The following is a 20,531-nucleotide window of genomic DNA, read 5'->3' on the forward strand; positions in this document are numbered from 1 at the left end:
TGTTGAGTATTCTTCGAAATTTTCACAGAAAATTCTTGATAATTGTAGGAGAGTGCGGTTGGTAGAATGGGTGTTTAACCGTTGGCTTTCTCAGTCTAGAATAATAAAGACAGTCTAGAATAAAAGAGACTTCCAAGAAAAAAATCTCTGGAATGTTCACGAGAAATTGTCCGTAAGTTTGACGGAAACTTCTTTAGAATTTCCGCGGAGGATTGTTCAAAATGTCTCCATGAAAAATTGTTCTAAAATTATTGGGTTTCTACGGGAAATTCTTAGTACATTAGACGTTCGATAGCTGAGTTAAGGATTTCTTTTGGTAAAATGATTTTTTTAATAACTACACTTCGAACACTTTGTATTACAACACAAACTACCCTATGCACTGAACGTTATGTTGCCGCAGCTGCTACCGATGAAAAAAGGTCGAGCCGCGTGCTCGCGTTGGTTTTATTACTTATTCCGCTGACTCTGCATATCTCGTCCATTGCAACGTGTATTGACTGCGTGGCATGGACTGGTTATTCCTAACGGCTTCCCTCTTGGTTTGAAAGTCGTCCTCGACTTTCGGGTGTTTCTGGTTCTACTTATGGAATAAGATGGTCTACATGGTACGTGGCAGTTTTCAACGAATTCTTTCCCGTCTCCTGGGTTGTCTCCTGATAGCCATGTTGAATAGTGATTGTTGTCTTCCTGGTAACTAACGTTTTAACTATATAGCCTAGCGTAATTCCAATTGCTGCGAGGGTCGTAACTGATATAGAACCGAAGGATATCCAGTGGAGTATACGAATCTTGGTGTGAATACTTTCGTTTGTAAGATTCAGATGTTGAATGTGGTCCCGATTCACCATGTGGAGTTCCTGTAAGTATTCCATAGGAATACGGTCTATTATATTAGTAACATTTACCTTTAGACCAGTAGTTGGGATGAAGGTCTTGCCGGGAATTTCCATATTGATGTTTGTAAACTGATCTCCGCCTAGGTTGATTGCGCAGTTCGAGAACTGGATAAGAAAAGATCCTTCGAGCTTGCTGTTATGCATACTGCAGCTAGATTTCAAGACGATACTCGCTTCGTTGATAATAATAGTGGCATCGTTGATTCTCTTGATAATATTGCGTCCGTAAACCTTTTCTACAGGGCAATTTGCCGATGATCCACTCATCAGTTTCTGGATACATTTTGGTGGTGGTTCGAGCTGTGAAGAGTGGCAAATAAACTGTTCTACCCTTTGCTCACACATTGACCTTGTAGAGAAGGAAGTAGTTCCGTTCAAATAGTAATGACTGTTCATTTGAATTCTGGTCCCATTCGATATGACAGGTTCGATTTGGTAAAGAGTATAGATTTCATTTGAAAGCTTGGGAACTCTCAATACATACTTGATGGATCCTTTGGTAGTTATTATGTATGCCCTCGCAATCTCTAATACGCTTTCTGCAGTGGCTACATCAAGTCCTTGAGTTCTAAGGAAGTCCCGGGCTGCAGTTAACCCTCTAAGACCCGGGACGAACGGATTTTTTTCAAATGGCTCGCATTCAGCACCTGATCGTCGGAATTCCTCGCGGTTTCGTTTGTGCTCAATGGGAATAGCTATATTTTTGCTCTGATACATATTCAAATAAAAATTTTTGTTCAGGTCCGAGTTATTGCTAAAAATAAGTGTGCGCGGGGGTGTTTTTTCTATAATTCAAACATCTCTTCAATATTCTGGACGTGTTCATGCCCAAAATTTATCAAATCACCCATCAAACCAACCCAAAAAGATATTTGTAAAGATTTTTAGTCGATTCCGATGTTTTCACCATTTGAGTAGGGCAGGATTGACTGAATTCAGGGCCGCATTCAGGGGTTACAATGGTAGAGTATGGGCTAAAATTCAATTACAATGAAATTTGCATGAGCATGCGGCTGCACAAATTTGAAAATCAGGAGTTTTAAATATTTAATTTTCAATTGAAATTGACTTTCTGAAATTCTTATCAGGGCCGGATTTAGGGGTCGAAATGGGGGTGACCAGGGGCCAAATCACCAATTGCAATGAAACTGGGCATGCGACTGCTCAAACTTCATGAAAACACATCAGGTGCTCAAAGATTTCTGTTTGAATTTGAAATTGACCTTCTGTAATTTTGACCAGGGCCGGCTTGAGGGGTCCAAATGGGGAGAGCAAGGGCCATATCACCAAAAGCAATGGAACTGGGCATGCGACTGCTCAAACACCATGGAAACACATCAGGAGCTCAAAGAAATCTGTTTCAAATGGAAATTGATCTTCTGAAATTTCAACCAGGGCCGGATTTAGGAGTGAAAAGTGGTGAAAAGGGCTATATCACCAAAAGCAATGAAACAGGGCATGCGACTGCTCAAACTTCATGAAAACACATCAGGTGCTCAAAGAACTCTGTTTGAATTTGAAATTGACCTTCTGAAATTTTGACCAGGGCCGGATTCAGGGGTCTAAATGGGGAGAGCAAGGGCCATATCACCAATTGCAATGAAACTGGGCATGCGACTGCTCAAACTTCATGAAAACACATCAGGAGCACAAAGAACTCTGTTTGAATTTGAAATTGACCTTCTGAAATTTTGACCAGGGCCGGCTTCAGGGGTCCAAATGGGGAAGGCAGGGGCCATATCACCAATTGCAATGAAACAGGGCATGCGACTGCTCAAACTTCATGAAAACACATCAGGAGCTCAAAGAATTCTGCTCGAACTTCAAATTGTCTTTCCGAAATTTTGACCAGGACCGGCTTCAGGGGTCCAAATGGGGAGAGCAAAGGCCATATCACCAATAGAAATAAAACTGGGCAGTGGGCATGCGACTGCTCAAACTTCATGAAAACACGTCAGGATCTCAAAGAACTGTTTGAATTTGAAATTGATCTTCTGAAATTTCAACCAGGGCCGGATTCAGGGGTGAAAATATGGAGAGCGGGCTGCTTAAACATCATGAAAACACATCAGGAGCTCAAAGTATTCTGATTGAACTTGAAACTGCTCTAATACAAATTTCAGGAATTTCTCCTGAAAATACTCCAGGAATTCGTCCAGAAGTTCCTCCGGGAATTCCTCCAAAAGTTCCTCCAGGAATTTCTCCGGAAGTTCCTCCAGGAATTTCCCCGGAAGTTCCTCCAGGAATTTCTCCGGAAGTTCCTCCAGGAAATCCTCCGGAAGTTCCTCCAGGAATTCATCCGAAAGTTCCTCCAGGAATTCCTCCGGAAGTTCCTCTTGGAATTCCTCCGGAAGTTCCTCCAGGAATTCCTCCGGAAGTTCCTCCAGGAATTCCTCCGGAAGTTCCTCCAGGAATTCCTCCGGAAGTTCTTCCAGGAAATCCTCCGGAAAATCCTCCAAGAATTTCTGCCGAAGTTCCTCCGGAAGTTCCTTCAGAAATTCCTTCGGAAATCCCTCCAGGAATTCATTCGGAAATTCCTCCAGGAATTCATTCGGAAGTTCCTCCAGGAAATCTTATAGAAGTTCCTCCGGGAATTCCTCCGGAAGTTCCTTCAGGAATTCCTTCGGAAATTCCTCCAGCAATTCATTCGGAAATTCCTCCAGGAATTCATTCGGAAGTTCCTCCAGGAAATCCTATAGATGTTTCTCCAGGAATTCCTTCGGAAGTTCCTCCAGGAAACCCTACGGAAGTTCCTCCAGGAATTCCTCCGGAAGTTCCTCCATGAATTCTTCCGGAAGTTCCTCCATAAATCCCTCGGGAAGTTCCGCCATGAATTCTTCCCGAAGTTCCTCCAGAAATTCATCCGGATGTTCCTACAAGAATTTCTCTCTAAGTTCCTCCAGGAATTTCCCGGAAGTTCCTTCAGGAATTCCTTCGGAAGTTTCTCCCGGAATTCCTCCGGAAGTTCCTCCATAAATTCCTCCGGAAGTTCCTCCATAAATACTTCCGAAAGTTCCTCCAGGAATTCCTCCGGAAGTTCCTCCAGGAATTCCTCCGGAAGTTCCTCCAGGAATTCCTCCGGAAGTTCCTCCAGGAATTCCTCCGGAAGTTCCTCCAGGAATTCCTCCGGAAGTTCCTCCAGGAATTCCTCCGGAAGTTCCTCCAGGAATTCCTCCGGAAGTTCCTCCAGGAATTCCTCCGGAAGTTCCTCCAGGAATTCCTCCGGAAGTTCCTCCAGGAATTCCTCCGGAAGTTCCTCCAGGAATTCCTCCGGAAGTTCCTCCAGGAATTCCTCCGGAAGTTCCTCCAGGAATTCCTCCGGAAGTTCCTCCAGGAATTCCTCCGGAAGTTCCTCCAGGAATTCCTCCGGAAGTTCCTCCAGGAATTCCTCCGGAAGTTCCTCCAGGAATTCCTCCGGAAGTTCCTCCAGGAATTCCTCCGGAAGTTCCTCCAGGAATTCCTCCGGAAGTTCCTCCAGGAATTCCTCCGGAAGTTCCTCCAGGAATTCCTCCGGAAGTTCCTCCAGGAATTCCTCCGGAAGTTGCTCCAGGAATTCCTTCGGAAGTTGCTCCAGGAATTCCTTCGGAAGTTCCACCAGGAATTCCTTCGGAAGTTCCACCAGGAATTCCTTCGGAAGTTCCACCAGGAATTCCTTCGGAAGTTCCACCAGGAATTCCTTCGGAAGTTCCACCAGGAATTCCTTCGGAAATTCCACCAGGAATTCCTTCGGAAGTTCCACCAGGAATTCCTTCGGAAGTTCCTCCAGGATTTTCTTCGGAAGTTCCTCCAGGAATTTCTTCGGTCGTTCCACCAGGAATTCCTCCGGAAGTTCCTCCAGGAATTCCTCCGGAAGTTCCTCCAGGAATTCCTCCGGAAGTTGCTCCAGGAATTCCTTCGGAAGTTCCACAAGGAATTCCTTCGGAAGTTCCACCAGGAATTCCTTCGGAAGTTCCACCAGGAATTCCTTCGGAAGTTCCACCAGGAATTCCTTCGGAAGTTCCTCCAGGATTTTCTTCGGAAGTTCCTCCAGGAATTTCTTCGGTCGTTCCACCAGGAATTCCTTCGGAAGTTCCACCAGGAATTCCTTCGGAAGTTCCACCAGGAATTCCTTCGGAAGTTCCACCAGGAATTCCTTCGGAAGTCAAAAATTCCTGGAGGATCTCTGAAAGTTCCGAAAGAATTCCTGAATTCGTGAAGTAACTTCTGCAGAAATTCCTGCATGAACTTCTGGAGGAATTCCAGGAGAAACTTCCGAAGGAATTCCTGGTGGAACTTCCGAAGGAATTCCTGGTGGAACTTCCGAAGGAATTCCTGGTGGAACTTCCTGGAGCACCTTCTGGAAAAATTCTTGAAAGAACTTCCGAAGAAATTCCTGGAGGAATTTCCGAGAGAATTCCTGAAGGAACTTCCGAAGGAATTCCTGAAGGAACTTCCGAAGGAATTCCTGAAGGAACTTCCGATGGAATTCCTGGAGGAACTTCAAATGGAATTCCTGGAGAAACTTCGGCAGAAATTCTTGGAGGATTTTCCGGAGGATTTCCTGAAAGAACTTCCGGAGGAATTGCTGGAGGAACTTCCTGAGGAATTCCTGAAGGAACTTCCGGAGGAATTCCTGGAGGAACTTCCAGAGAAATTCCTGGAGGAACTTCCGGAGGAATTCTTGGAAGAACTTCCGGAGGAATTCCTGGAGGAACTTCCGGAGAAATTCCTGGAGGAACTTTTGGAGGAATTCCCGGAGGAACTTCTAGAGGAATTCCTGGAGTATTTTCCGGAGAAATTCCTGAAATTTGTATCAGAGCAGTTTCAAGTTCAATCAGAATACTTTGAGCTCCTGATGTGTTTTCATGATGTTTGAGCAGCCCGCTCTCCATATTTTCACCCCTGAATCCGGCCCTGGTTGAAATTTCAGAAAGTCAATTTCAAATTCAAACAGAGTTCTTTGAGATGCTGATGTGTTTCCATGGTGTTTGAGCAGTCGCATGCCCAGTTTCATTGCTTTTGGTGATATGGCCCTTGCCCTCCCCATTTGGACCCATGAAGCCGGCCCTGGTCAAAATTACAGAAGGTCAATTTCAAATTCAAACAGAGTTCTTTGTGCTCCTGATGTGTTTTCATGAAGTTTGAGCAGTCGCATGCCCAGTTTCATTGCAATTGGTGATATGGCCCTTGCTCTCCCCATTTAGACCCCTGAATCCGGCCCTGGTCAAAATTTCAGAAGGTCAATTTCAAATTCAAACAGAGTTCTTTGAGCACCTGATGTGTTTTCATGAAGTTTGAGCAGTCGCATGCCCTGTTTCATTGCTTTTGGTGATATAGCCCTTTTCACCACTTTTCACTCCTAAATCCGGCCCTGGTTGAAATTTCAGAAGATCAATTTCCATTTGAAACAGATTTCTTTGAGCTCCTGATGTGTTTCCATGGTGTTTGAGCAGTCGCATGCCCAGTTCCATTGCTTTTGGTGATATGGCCCTTGCTCTCCCCATTTGGACCCCTCAAGCCGGCCCTGGTCAAAATTACAGAAGGTCAATTTCAAATTCAAACAGAAATCTTTGAGCTCCTGATGTGTTTTCATGAAGTTTGAGCAGTCGCATGCCCAGTTTCATTGCAATTGGTGATATGGCCCCTGGTCACCCCCATTTCGACCCCTAAATCCGGCCCTGATAAGAATTTCAATTGAAAATTAAATATTTAAAACTCCTGATTTTTAAATTTGTGCAGCCGCATGCTCATGCAAATTTCATTGTAATTGAATTTTTAGCACATACTCTACCATTGTAACCCCTGAATGCGGCCCTGAATTCAGTCAATCCTGCCCTACTCAAATGGTGAAAACATCGGAATCGACTAAAAATCTTTACACATATATTTTGTTTGGTTTGATGGTTAATTTGATAAATTTTAGACATGAACACGTCCAGAATATTGAAGAGATGTTTGAATTAAAGAAAAAACACCCCGCGCACACTTATTTTTAGCAATAACTCGGACCTGAACAAAATGTTTTATTTGAATATGTATCAGAGCAAAAATATAGCTATTCCCATTGAGCACAAACGAAACCGCGAGGAATTCCGACGATCAGGTGCTGAATGCGAGCCATTTGAAAAAAATCCGTTCGTCCCGGGTCTTAGAGGGTTAATTCAGTAAGGCTAATCAGGCGACTGCTAGGAATGTTCCATCGAGCCAAGGTTATGGCTTCCCCAATTGTCTCGATCTGTTGAGTCAGCTCGTCGATGTTGAATAATAGATTCACAAATGAAAACCCTTCGCTTAACTCTGATGATAGATTGTTGTTCTTTGAAATGAGTGCATTTATAACATACATAATGATCCTAATCCTTGTATCAAGTCCTGAATTGATTTTCATTTGATTGTTCTCCTGATTAATAATTGTGTTTATAGTCGCGTTAACTCGTCTTATGTCGTCAGCGTCTGGGCTGCCTGATATGTACTTCCAGCCTTTTCCTAAGGTATCCCATCTTTTAACTCGCCTTTCGGATGTTCTGATTTTCTTAAATGTTAATGACAATTTTTCAATCTTTGTTTTTATAATTGGATTCAGAAGTCTATCGTAAATAATTTTTTCCTGTGCTTTTGATGATAGTTCATTGATGACTTGTTCTATAGGCTCTAGTTCAATTGGGTGTATGATCCTCAGATAACTATTACATATTTTAGCGTTTCCTATAGGGATTATGATGATAGGGTTTTGCCTCACGTCATGTATGTAAATGTCTGCTTGTCCTCTGATGTCAGCAAGAACAGTCTGCAAACAAAGATTGTTTTCATTACAAAATTTTTTTCAAATATTTTTTGTGCGTTTTGATGTTGTTTCTATCTGTTATTGTTTAAGATGTCTGATCTACTACTTCTGCTACTCTGTAACGATGGCTAGATAATGATGGTTTCGCTTTACATTTAGCGAGGTAAGGCACACCAGGGCAAGTTGAAATGCGGGGTAAGTTGAAACGGAAGCTGTAATTTGGATAGGCAATGACCCAATGCGATGATTATTTTTTACAACAAACTATTCCCCTTAACGCACCTTCTGACTGCCATTCCCGGAAGATTGCAGCTACAAAAACGCAATCCCTGCCTATGTTTATTTTTCGCCCTTTGCAAAATATTAACCAACTTTTTGACGTACCAATAAAACAGGTCTCAAAATGATGTTTGGAAGAGTGCTTTCCTCAAGTTTTCACGGTAGGTAATCATTCAATGTTGAACAAACATAATGATTATGAAAAATCGATGGGAGATCCGTTTTAATTTCTGTATTTCGGTCGTTTGAAATTGCTCCGCAATTTAAACCCATCGGGGCAAATAGAAATGTGTGGTGCGGGGCAAGTTGAAACAACGATTCAAAACGTCTCTCTCGCATTTTTTTTCTAAAATTCAGATACTTGATAGTAAGCTTTTAGGGCAAGTAGGCTTTGAAATTAAAACAACAAAAAATCAAAAACAAGTCGCCATCCACCAAACGCGGAGTTTCTGCCGCCATTGTTCTACGGGTAGAGCATAATTGCACCAGAGGTAACTGTTTTCTAATTGCTAATTGCGAATCATTACATAGGATAAGTGGACTACAAATCGAAGGGATCGCTTTTCAAGGTGCGTATTTACAATGGTACACTCAGGTTTTTTTTACGCGGTTGGAATGCATTAATTTCTCGGTTAACCTGAACTTTTACAGCTATTCAAATACCCCTGAATTTTCTTTGATTTCTTCTGAATTTTTTGGTGGGGTTAACTCATTGCTTCATTGACCCTGAAGGTCTTAAACGACCAAAACCAAACCGTGTAAAAAAAACCTGGGTGTAGTTTGTTTAATCAGTCTGCTTCAATTTAAATATTTAGTTTAAAAATAGCTGTACTCATAATCCGTACAGCTATTTTTAAACTTTGATTCAAAATTCGTGCGCGGTGGACGGATTTCGATTCAGGAGTAGTTGATTTAATTCATAATATTCTCATGTTTTTCGTAGTTTTTATGTGTAAATGTGAAACACTTTAAAAGTAGAAGCCTTCATGTTCCCTTGTCAATGACAAACGTTTCATTTGCATTCGATTTCTATAGTCTAGTCTAGAGTACGGATTTCGATGTCCCACGGTATATATTGATATGAGACAATTGAATGGATCATATTAAAGTTTATTTTGTGAATAAAAGAATATCAATATCTGGAATGTGACTTTTATGCGAGTAAATATCAAGATGAGGCGACACAATTTGGGACTTGGTTTAAAAATTTTTAGAACAAAGCCTACTATGTTATCAGTTTTTCTTAAACAGGAGGCAATTTTAGGCTAGTTTCTAGAAAGAAAATCAAAATCATCTAAAAATTACATGGGACTCTTATGCGAATTTAGTCACCTTTACAACCTCGTGCATCTTGAGTCTCACTGAGTGCATATATTGTGATTTTAATACGGAGAAAATAGCTTGTCTCTGTATGTAGCGCACTGTTTCAACTTGCCCCGATACGCGGGGCAAGTTGAAACGATGCATATAAAAAAGTAATTTCAATATATAAAATATTTATAAAAACATTTGGTGAGGTTGCATAATTTTTATGTATAATCTTTGGCCCGAACTAGCAAACACCGCAAACGGATTCAAAATTTATTAAAAAGCGATTTTTTTTATAGCACTTCAAAGTTCAGCTTTGAAAAAACCGTTTCAACTTGCCCCGGTGTACCTTACAAAGTTTTCTTTTGAATTTCTTTATACTCTTCCTCGTCTAGACAAATTCACAACTATAGACATCTTTTGATTGGAAATTATTGAGTATAATTTTATTTATTTATCACCTTATATTAGAAACATTTTTTTTTAAATATCAGGCTATACCTTAAATAGCCACAGCTTTAATTTGTTTCTACAGAACGCACTAAGAATGGCTAGTTTTCACGAGAGTTTTCACCAAAAAGTGAAATATTGTTGCTATTACTAAATGCTCATCCATTCCACGGAATGAAATCCCGTCAAATTACTCTGTGACAAATAGAATTGTATTGGCACTTTATAATATCCTTTTATCTTTATCATCGGTGACTTGATTTAATTAAATACTATAGTTTTATTTATTGTTTTAGAAGTTCTACAGACTACAAAGAACATGAAATTGTACTCCTCATGCTTTCTTACTTCACCAATTTTGATTGTTTGAATTCGTTGATTCGAATAAGTGATCAAAATTTGATTAGCATGACTTTTGAAATACTCTCTTTCAATAATATCTGAGCTAGTTTTGCATTTATTGCAATATTTCCACCAAAACACGCTGAACAAAGCTTTTTTTCTTCAGATCTCTGTTTAAAAATACAATGTCCGATTAGTATGGCTTCGTAATTCAAAGAGAAAGTAAACAAAGAGAGCCTTACTTTTGGCCTTACGACGTTTTCAAAAATCACGCAAGAAATTGTTTTTATTTTTTTCTACCTAGGTAATTTTCTAATACATAGCTTCATTTATCTTAAAAAATATCTCAAATTTTTGTACTCAACCAATATAAAATGAAAATAAAAATAAATTACATTAATATTCTTAGTAATTCAAATATATGCACTAAGTGGTTTGTGCAAATTGCTTTAACTGTTATTAAAAAGATAAATAAAGCATACAAAATTGATGAATAACGATCGTTTCAGCTGACTGCAATAGAGATTCATATATTGCCGAAATATGTTTCTTAAAAAAAATACAGAAATAAACAACAATCAGCATCTGATGTCGTTTAATTTTCTTGAAAACGTAGAAAATGGAAAGTAAGAAAATTAGTTGTTATGAAAAATGTTAATTTGTTTGATACTGCTTTCCTTCTTTTAATCTCATCTTTTCAGAATTCATTACTTTTATTTTACAATACTTGAACTCTCGAGCAATTCAAGATAAGGACTCAATACTATGAACGCACTTGATACAATTTCAAAGAGTCAGCAGCCATGATACTAAAAGGAACTTCCACGTGAACAAACGCAGCCTTCGAATCGGCCATAGGTCGGCATTGCGATCACGTCTTCATTGGAAACAAAGAAGGATGCAGAACTCTGGATGAACTAAATTGGTGAGCACGTTCCAATTATTTAATCTTTTTATCTCTCAATGCTTCACCAAACTACGAATTCATAAAATATTCAACTAAATACGTACAGGGTAACGTTTGCTGGTCATTGCCGAGGATATTGTGGGAGTCCCAGATATCCGGTTCAAGCTTTAGCTAGCAACGGTGGCTCTTCTCGACCTTCTATTCCCTGAGTAGCTAGTACGAATAAGGGCGTCCTTGTGAAGTTTTGCTGTACCTGTTATGAACAACTAGTACATCCCATTCCCTACACTCACTTAAGAAACTTGCCTTGCTTCAGAAGTGAATCCTTTTTGTAGTACTAGTCTTCGTAACAAAAAGGGCACCATTACGGAGCATGAGATCTGATCAAATTATTCGTAGTACTACTTGACCAACACCCCCAGCCGGGTGAGGGGTAGAGGATGACTCACACACACACACACTCTTCCTCGTCTAGACAAGGAATTTTGGAATTATGAGAATTAACATGCAGTTCAATGTTATCAAGAGCTGTTTGAAATTTGTTTGTAATATCAGACGTAATTTTGATTTTGTTTAAGGAATTGGAAGTGCCGTAAACTAGTTCTCTAGGTGCAAACTTAGTAACAGAATGTTTGGTGTCATTGTATAGTGCAACTACTAATTTTAATCCGTCATATAAATTTCTATCTCTTGTTTTCTCCTGATTAGCTTGGTACATCTCGATTATTGTGCTGTGGAACCTTTCGACTATTCCGTTGCTGTTACTGCAACTAGCAAAATGTGGAAATATATTTAAATCTTCCAGAAATTTAATCATGGCAGGGCTACGGAAACTTGTAGCTTGATCGCAAATTATTTGCTTTGGGATTCCAAATGTGAGAAAGTATCGGGTTAGGACTTCGATAATAGTTTCTGTTCGTTCGTTGTCTATCTTGTATAGTTGTGCAAATTTGGAAAATGCGTCTACTATTGTCAACAATTTCTCTGTCGCTTTAGTGAAGACGTCCATATAAACTGTATCTAAACGTCTGTCATTTATACGTCTTGTTGTGGGGATTTTGAAAGGATGTCATTCGTATTTTGCAAGTCTACAGTCCTCACAGTTCTTTGTAAATTCGTTTAGTTGTTTGTACAGTCCAGGGAAGAAAACGGATTTACTTATTTCGTCGAATACAATTTTGCAGCTCCGATGACTGTAGTCATGACTTCATGTAATAAATTCTTCTAGCTCCCGTTGTCAATTGTTTGAGGTAGTTTTGAATTGCAAAATTCAAATTTAACTTTTTTTCGGAAATGTTCGTCAGCTATCTTTGAGCATAATTTCGCGACCTCCTTCGGAGCGAATATGCCATTCGTGGTACTCGGGTTTACATGCTCTTTAAGGAATGTGACTAAACTGGCCTCGTCATAGCTTGGTCTGTGGTAGAAATGCGGAGTGTAATCTGGAAAGATTTTAATAATTAAATATGTGAATTTCCGTTTGTTGTCGGTTACTCTAAAAAACATTTGATTTTTAAACCTGTTCACTGGATGCGGTCCATAAATCTTGTCAGCCTAATATATTTCGTTCTCCATTTCCTGGTTATTGGTTTCCGCTCTAGGGATCCTGGACAGTCCATCCGCGACCACGTTCTGTTTACCTTTTTTGTATATAATTTTAAAGTCAAATTGTTCGAGATAAACGCGTTGTCTTGTTACTCTTCCCGTAGCGTCTGTTAGTCTTAGCTCCTTTGTTAACGGCTCATGGTCCGTATATATGATGAACTGTTTACCGTATAAGTACGACCGAAAAGTTTTCGTTGCGAAATAGATTGCCAGCAGTTCTTTTGACGTTGCAGAGTAATTTTCCTCTGCTCTTGATAAAGTGCGTGATAAGTAGGCAATTGGTCTTTCCTTTCCATCAACTAATTGACATAACACTGCTCCAATGGCTACATTGGAGGCATCAGTTGTTAAGATAGATGGCTCCTCAAAATTAGGATAAGCCAACAACAAATCTGAGGTCATTATTTCTTTCAGTCGTGCAAATGCTATCTTGTATTCGTTTGTGACAATTATATCCTTTTTCTTACCCCTTAGTTGTCCTGTCATAGGTTTTGCTATGTTAGCAAACCGAGGTACATAAACCGTCGGTAATAACTAACAGTACCGAGAAAGGATTTTAATTCTTTTGGGGTAGTGGGAATAGGCCAAGTTTTGACTGCTTCGACTTTCCGAGGGTTGGGTCGAACGCCTTCAGTGGTTACCACATGGCCTAGAAATTCGACTTCCTTTCTAAGGAATTCACACTTATCACATTGGATCTTCAAGTTGGCATCCTTCAATGTTTGCAATATTTTTGAAATGTCTTGAAGATGAGTTTCCAGGTTTGGGGAGTAGATGATTATATCATCCATATAAACGAAACATCGGATTCCTAGATGTTTTCTCAAGACGGAATCCATCAGCCTTTGGAAGGTGGCTGGAGCGTTCTTTAGCCCAAATGGCATACGAACAAATTCGTATTTACCATGGTCTACATTGAACGCTGTTTTGGGTATATCAGCGGGATCCACTTCAATTTGATGAAAACCGCTAGCAAGGTCGATGACGCTAAAATATTGGGCTTTACCTAGACGGTCAAGTATTTCACTGACCTCAGGAATGGGATATTTATCAGCTGGAGTTTAACTTTCTATAGTCAATTACAATCCGATACTTCCTTTTCCCGGAATTGTCGACCTTCTTAGGGACTACCCAAATGGGTGATGTCCACTGGGATGATGATTCCCTAATTATTCCACTATCAAGCAGTTTATTAATTTCGTTACTGACTTGATCGCGGAGATGATAGGGGTATTTATAAGCCCTCTGGTGAATCGGAGATTCGTCAGTGGTCTTAATAGAATGTTTAATTTCGTGTGTGAAGGATAGCTTTTGATTATCCTTCTGGAAAATGTCCCTGAACGGTTTGAGGGTTTTGATAAGAAGCAGGGTTGGGAAAAATCAAATTTTCGAAAAATCGAGTATGATCAAACTCACCCGCGATTTTACTTTTAAATTATCAAGTGATTAAAACTCGCCAGCGATTAAGAATCGTTTGAAAATCGTATCTTGATTTGAAGCATTTACCGTTACCTTTTAAACTATTTTTCCTTACTAGCATGAAACTATAACGCCAAATAGAAGGTATAACGGGACTGTTGACAATTAGCTATAATTAGTGAAGAATAATGATTGAATGAAAATTCTGTGTTTATTATCGTTTGAGTACAAAATTTGAAAAGTTGTCGCCGGCGACAACTCGCCTACTGTTTTCACGTGAAAAGTTTTCACATGAAAATCGCAATCATGATCGTCTGATAATGATTAAGCACAACACTGATAAGAAGCTCTTTCTCCTCCTTATTCAGGTGGTCGGAAGGAATATTAAATTTGAAATTACTCTTCTGCTTCTCCACTATCAGACCGTCATTTACCAGAGGTTCAACGATGTGAAGCCTTTCAGGATTTTTGGTTGATAAATGTACACGCGCTCGGTACATACCAGGTTTGACTGTTACTTCTGGTGTAAGATTAATTTCATCTTCCACCAAAAAATCACCATTGGCAGTAGTGACTATGCTGCAAACGTTTTCAATACATGCGTTGAAATTCAATGCTGATAGTGAATACTTTGACATAGGGAAAATTTTGTCAGCAATAATGAGACAATTACTTTTCGTGTCAATTTTCGTTCCCATTTTAGATAGATTCTCATAGCCGATGAGGCCATCGAAGAATTTGTGAAATTTAAACACGTAGTATGTTAAATTGCACTTTTTGAAACATTCTGGGAAAAGATTGGCTTTAATGAATTTGTTAACCACAAATTTCCCATTTTTATTAGAGATAATTGCTGGATTTGCGGAAGTCCTAAATCTATCTACATGTGTAGGGTTAATGTAAGATTTGTTTGCTCCAGTGTCTCCAGGAAATTCAAGGTTCCTTTCGACGTGAGCAATTTTATGTACGGTATGAAATTTAAATCCTTGCCTGCTCCGTATAAAAGCTTCTAACTCGGCCACTGTGGCCCGAAGCTGCTCAATTTCGGAGGCGTAAGCACGAGTTTCGGGCATTTTGGTTTTTAGGGTAATATATTGTGTTTGTGGAAGAAATTATTGGTAGGTGAATTTTATGATCTGAATTTTGATGTAACAAACTTTAAAGATAATTCGTATTTACTTACAAGATGATGATTATGATTATCATTGGTGAGAGTAGGCCGGTCCGTGGCTAGCACAGGTGTCGGTTGCTGCTTTTTCCCTCGTTGGGTCTGCTGTCGCACTGTACTATTTTTCTACACCACACAACCGTATCCTACCGGCTGCGCCAGTTAAGGATTTCTTTTGGTAAATTAATTTTTAAAAACTACACTTCGAACACTTTGTATTACAACACAAACTACCCTATGCACTGAACGTTATGTTGCCGCAGCTGCTACCGATGAAAAAAGGTCGAGCCGCGTGCTCGCGTTGGTTTTATTACTTATTCCGCTGACTCTGCATATCTCGTCCATTGCAACGTGTATTGACTGCGTGGCATGGACTGGTTATTCCTAAGGCTGAAAGTAATTTAACTGCAATGCTTTTAACATTTCGATAGTTACATCAGTTTTGCAGTTATCGGACAGCTGAGCTTCAAAACGATGTCAATGTCGATGATAACTGCATCCAGCTTTCCACGCTCGGTTATGGCGGCTTGTCGGAGTGTAGAAATCAATCGGTCGCTGAAATGTTTGACACTAGCTGGAGGGAAACTCACTGTCGATAAGGCCTTTTTTCCCTTCCCCTCACCCACGCCAGTAGGCTTTCCTCCAGCTAGTGTCAAACAGTACAGTGACCAATTGATTTTCACACACAAATAAGCTACCATTACCGAGCGTGGAAAGCTGGATAGCGTTGAACAATCAGGTGCACTTCTGACAGGTGTTTGCCGTCTTGAATGCGTCGCAGTTATCGAACGCCATTGGCTAACTGAAACGAAAACATGTTGCAGTTATCGAACGACTAATGTATTGTCCATAAGAAATTGTTGGAAAATCCCATTGGCCGCAAGCGACACACGGCCGAACTGGTAATTTGGCCCAAATAGTCGTTTGCCCTAACAGGTCGTTTGGCCGAATAGGTCATCAGCCCAAAAATGCTGTTTGGCCGAAATGGTCGTTTGGCAGAATGGAATATTTGTCCGAAAATATAGTTTAGGCCAACAGGTTATACGGCCAAATGTCAATAACTGAACGGGTAATTTAATCCAAAATATCCATCCATTTGGCCTAATAACATTTACGTTGAAAAGGCTAATTGTCAAACGACCCTTGAACGAAATTTCGTTAACTCTCTACTTTATAAGTTGATGCTGGCCTTTAAACCAAAAGCCATCTAACCAAATCCCATAAAACCGAATTGATATTCGGATAAACGTCTTTTTGGTAGAATGATCAATTCAGCCGAACAACACTTTTCAAAGAAGGTTGCAGAAAGTACATTTTTGGGCCAAATGGCTCTTTCTACAGAATGACATTTTTTTTACCAAACGGCAAATTCAGCCAAATATAGGGTAAACAACTTTTTACAAGTCTGCCAAAATTTTCCTTTTGCCATTGCCACAGCCATTGCTTTCGGCCGAACTACGTTTTCGGTCAAACCAGTTTTGACCTGATAACAGTTTCCGTGAAACGTTTAATTTTGCTAAATGTTAGCTGGTTAGATGTCTTTTAACCTAAAGGCTGCCTTACACCTCGGAAAAATTTTCCGCCGGAATTTGGTCCCCGTGTATTTTAAATGGGGCCGGGATGTTGATTTTCCGTGTCCGAATCCCTAAAACATCGCATATGCAAAAATGCATGGGGAAACAATCCGCAGACGAAATTCCCGAGGTGTGAGGCTACCTTAAAGGCCGACTTAAAAATAGAGAGGCCACGGAATTTTGTTGAATGGTCAATAGACAAAAAGACCATTCCGCCAAACAAATGGCCATTTCTGACCATATTACCCGTTCAGTACGAGGATCAGTCATTGAAATTTGGCTGTATTACCCGTCGGACCAAATGACTTTTTCGGCCAAATAGCCCAATCTGTCAAAAAATTATTTCTGTAAAATGGCATTTTTGACCAACGATCATTTTCGGCCGGACAACCTGGTAGGGCAAACGGCTTTTTCGGCCAAATTGCCAGTTCGGCCGTTTGTCGCTTTCGGTCAATGGAACTTACCAAGAATTTCTAATCGGAAATAGAAAGTATTTTCTGAAGAAATCCAAAAATAATCCTCAAAAATTCCAAGCATTTTTTTCGATGTTTTAAGTTTGGCTATGCCGTTTAGTGATGAACTTCTTCCTGCGAAAAAATCATTCTAATAAAGGATAAAAAAAAACTAATCGTCTTATATAATCTAGATTGGGGAAGTCAACGTTAATGCATCTCTTTTACCAGTTACAATTTTCTGTGAATTTCAAAGAATACTCAACAGAAACTCAATAGGAACATTCCGTTGATTTTCCCAAAATTTTTCTGTAGAAATTTGGAACAACTTCTCGCGAAAAATCTGAAGAGATTCTCATGTGAATCCCAAGCAACTTTCCTTGGTAAATCCAAAGAGCTCCTCTTGGTAATTCCAAAGAATTCTCGATACTTGAAAGTAGTTTCCGTCGAAAATCTGAAAATAATTTTCGAATAACTATTCTGGAAAAACTGGAAATCTCTCGTTAAAATTTTGAGGCGAAAATCAAAAGATTCTCCCGTTATTGTCTTGAAAATATCCAAATATCAGCCGAATGACACTTTCGACCGAAAGTCCTTTTCGACCAAACGACTATTTCGGCCGAAGGACATATTCACGATTTTTTTAGCCAAAGGAACTGTTCGACCAAATGACATTCTCGGCCAAATAACTTTAGGCTAGATATCCTAGCGAAGTCTGAAAACATAATGAGATCATATAGAAAACATATTTTGATTTTGACATCAAATTGAGTCATAATTCGTTTTCAAATATGTATAAATCATTATGATTGATTACATATTTTGCTGTAGATCATTAAATTGAATGGTATGACATCAAACTGTGTACTTATTTTGTTACGGAAACCAATATCAAAATTAGTTTTCGATTTGCTTTCATCGACAGCAGGAATAGTTAATGATTGAATGTCACAGTAAGATATTTCTGCTATTATGTTTAGTTATTTCAACCGATAAAACGACCAAAAAGATATCAAATTGAGTAAACATAATCGATGATTTAACAACATTAAAAAAAGGTTATCGGTTTGCTCGGGAAGGCTTCTACCAAATAGTCTTTTCGGTTAAACGACATATTCGGCCTAACAACTTTCAGCCTTGTGGCTTTCTGCCGAACGACTCTTTTCTGTTCAAAAATTCAATTTAAATTAGATTTTTTTGAATTTCAACGGGAACTCCTTCGCTATTTGCACGCTTAGTTTTTACGGAGAGCTTTTCAAAATTTCAACAAGATATTGTATGGTATTTTCATGGAAATTATTGGTATATTCACGAAAAATTCTCTGGAGTTTCAACGTGATGTTGCAGAGATCTATCAGGAAATTATATCGATATTGCACTGAATCTTTGGAGTTTCCACTAAAAATTTGAATCGGCGTGGAAAATTATAGATCAGCGGCGTGACAACTTTGTAACGGCGGCGCGCCGATGCAAAAACTGTCGGCGGCGGCGGCGTGGCGCGGCGGCGCACACCTCTAAGTTTGGTCTCCATGTTACCTGGTCCATACGCTGGCACTCGAAAGAATTCAGAAAACTTTCATTAGGTTTGCTTTAAGACAGCTACCTTGGAACGATCCATTTAACCTCCCGAGCTATCCAAGTCGTTGCAAGCTGATCGACTTGGAAACGCTTTCCGCCAGGCGCCTAAAAATGCAGAGATTGTTTATCTTCGTCCTCCTGACAGAAAATCTGGATTGTCCCGAGCTATTGGAGCTCGTACGTTGGAATGTTCCCTCACGCAGATTGCGAAACTCGCCTTTATTTGTGATCCCTTTTCACAGAACAAACTTTGGCTGCAATAATTGTTTTGATTTGTGTTTGCGTTCTTTCAACGATGTTTGTAACAAGTTCGATTTTATTCTGCCCAAAAATGTGTTTAGTGCTAGGATTAGAGAATTAGAATAATTTAGCTATTAAGGAAGCAATCTGTGCGGCATGGTCGAGGATGATGTACTAATAAAATAAATAAATAAATTCAAAAGTCTTCCAGAATCCCTAACGGGCTTTAATATCGGGAAGTTTTCATTTTTTACAGGCCAATAACTAACAATAAACATATGTTTTGATTTTTGTCTTAAATTTCAAATATTCAAATGTAATAACTAAATAATATTAAAATGCTCATTGTTCTAGATATTATATTGTTCATGCTTGGTATACGCATGTAATATCATATCTGATTCTTCAATACTGAAATTTATTGCGCGATGGGCTCTAGTTATGAGATTGAAGGAATCATCAGCCGTATGAGGGTTCAATATTAGCATACGACACTTTTTAATGTCGCGAATGTCGATTTAAATCACGATTGAGAAAGCTACGCTGCGACCCCAACTCAATTACAGTAAACATAATCAAACATCAAAACGATTAGACTCGTACCATTTATGCTATGATATATCGATGGTCTCACTTTCCTACTCAACATAAAACATGCTCGACTCTAGCGCAATCCTAACTAAGTCGAACGAATATGTATCGTAAGCAATCCCAAATTTCCATACCTACTCTCGCACCAGCACACTCATGCTTAGTTTGAATCCCTATGCCAAACACCATCGTCGTCGTCTTCGCCTCCGCGCGGTTTCTACGAATGAGTGGCATTCAGTTTCGTTCGAGACGCTGCCCGGATCAAGCTGCGGTGCGCGCGCGCGTATTTTCCCGACAATCTGAATCAAACCGTTTGTATTCCGAGTCAGCCGGCTCCTATAGACCCTCTATTCTAGAAGTAGCCCGTCGTCAGCCGCTGCCGAGGGGCTAGACGATTGTTCTCGCGCTCGATCTGGGTGACGCGTAGTGGGACCGGACCGATCGGAGGTATTTCAGTGTGTCAAGTGTTTGTGTGCATTTGTGTTGTGGTTCTGATAAATTACAATCGAAACCAGTGTGTCCGTTGTTTGGAAGGAAGAACATGAATAGTGCCACCTCTACTGCACTCCACCACCAGCCACCGCCGTCGCAGGATTCGCTGACCTTGGACGACATGAAGGGGTTGGGCGCGAGGAGGGAGAATCTCGTCGCCAAGATGTCCAGCAGTGGCAGCGGTGTTAATAATAACAATAACAATAGTATGAGTACTAACAACAACAAGCTGACCAGCAGCAACAGCACCCAGAACGGTGGTGGTGGCAATCAAAATGTGCTGTTTGCTATGGCGACGGCGGCGGTTGTGTCGGAGATCGAAGACAACAAGCTCGGCGCCAACGATAAGGAGAAGCTGACCAAAGCGGTGATGAAGGTGTTCGAAGAGTACAAGTGGACTCCGCCTACTAATGTCGTCAAGTAAGTGGGACTGGGAGAGGGTGGCGGGTGCGAGGGTGTTTCGA

At 40.1% G+C, this 20,531-nt stretch overlaps 2 protein-coding genes across 2 annotated transcripts; one reads left to right on the forward strand and one right to left on the reverse strand.

The window, feature by feature from the left end:
* Positions 1 to 584: 584 nt before the first annotated feature.
* Positions 585 to 18,784, reverse strand: LOC134202171 (uncharacterized). Its single transcript, XM_062677218.1, has 4 exons — positions 18,770 to 18,784; positions 7,031 to 7,665; positions 909 to 1,485; positions 585 to 860 (listed from the first exon to the last, which is right to left on the reverse strand). The coding sequence occupies exons 1-4, from the start codon at positions 18,782 to 18,784 to the stop codon at positions 585 to 587; spliced, it is 1,503 nt and encodes a 500-aa protein (XP_062533202.1).
* A 1,225-nt stretch (positions 18,785 to 20,009) lies between these two features.
* Positions 20,010 to 20,487, forward strand: LOC134202172 (adenylate cyclase, terminal-differentiation specific-like; the record flags this gene model as incomplete). Its single annotated transcript, XM_062677219.1, has 2 exons — positions 20,010 to 20,022; positions 20,091 to 20,487. A coding segment is annotated over exon 2 (371 nt), but the record flags the coding sequence as incomplete, so codon positions are not given.
* Between the last annotated feature and the right edge of the window lie 44 nt (positions 20,488 to 20,531).

The sequence above is a fragment of the Armigeres subalbatus genome, unplaced genomic scaffold, assembly GCF_024139115.2.
Source record: "Armigeres subalbatus isolate Guangzhou_Male unplaced genomic scaffold, GZ_Asu_2 Contig1072, whole genome shotgun sequence".
NCBI classification, from domain to species: Eukaryota; Metazoa; Arthropoda; class Insecta; order Diptera; family Culicidae; genus Armigeres; species Armigeres subalbatus.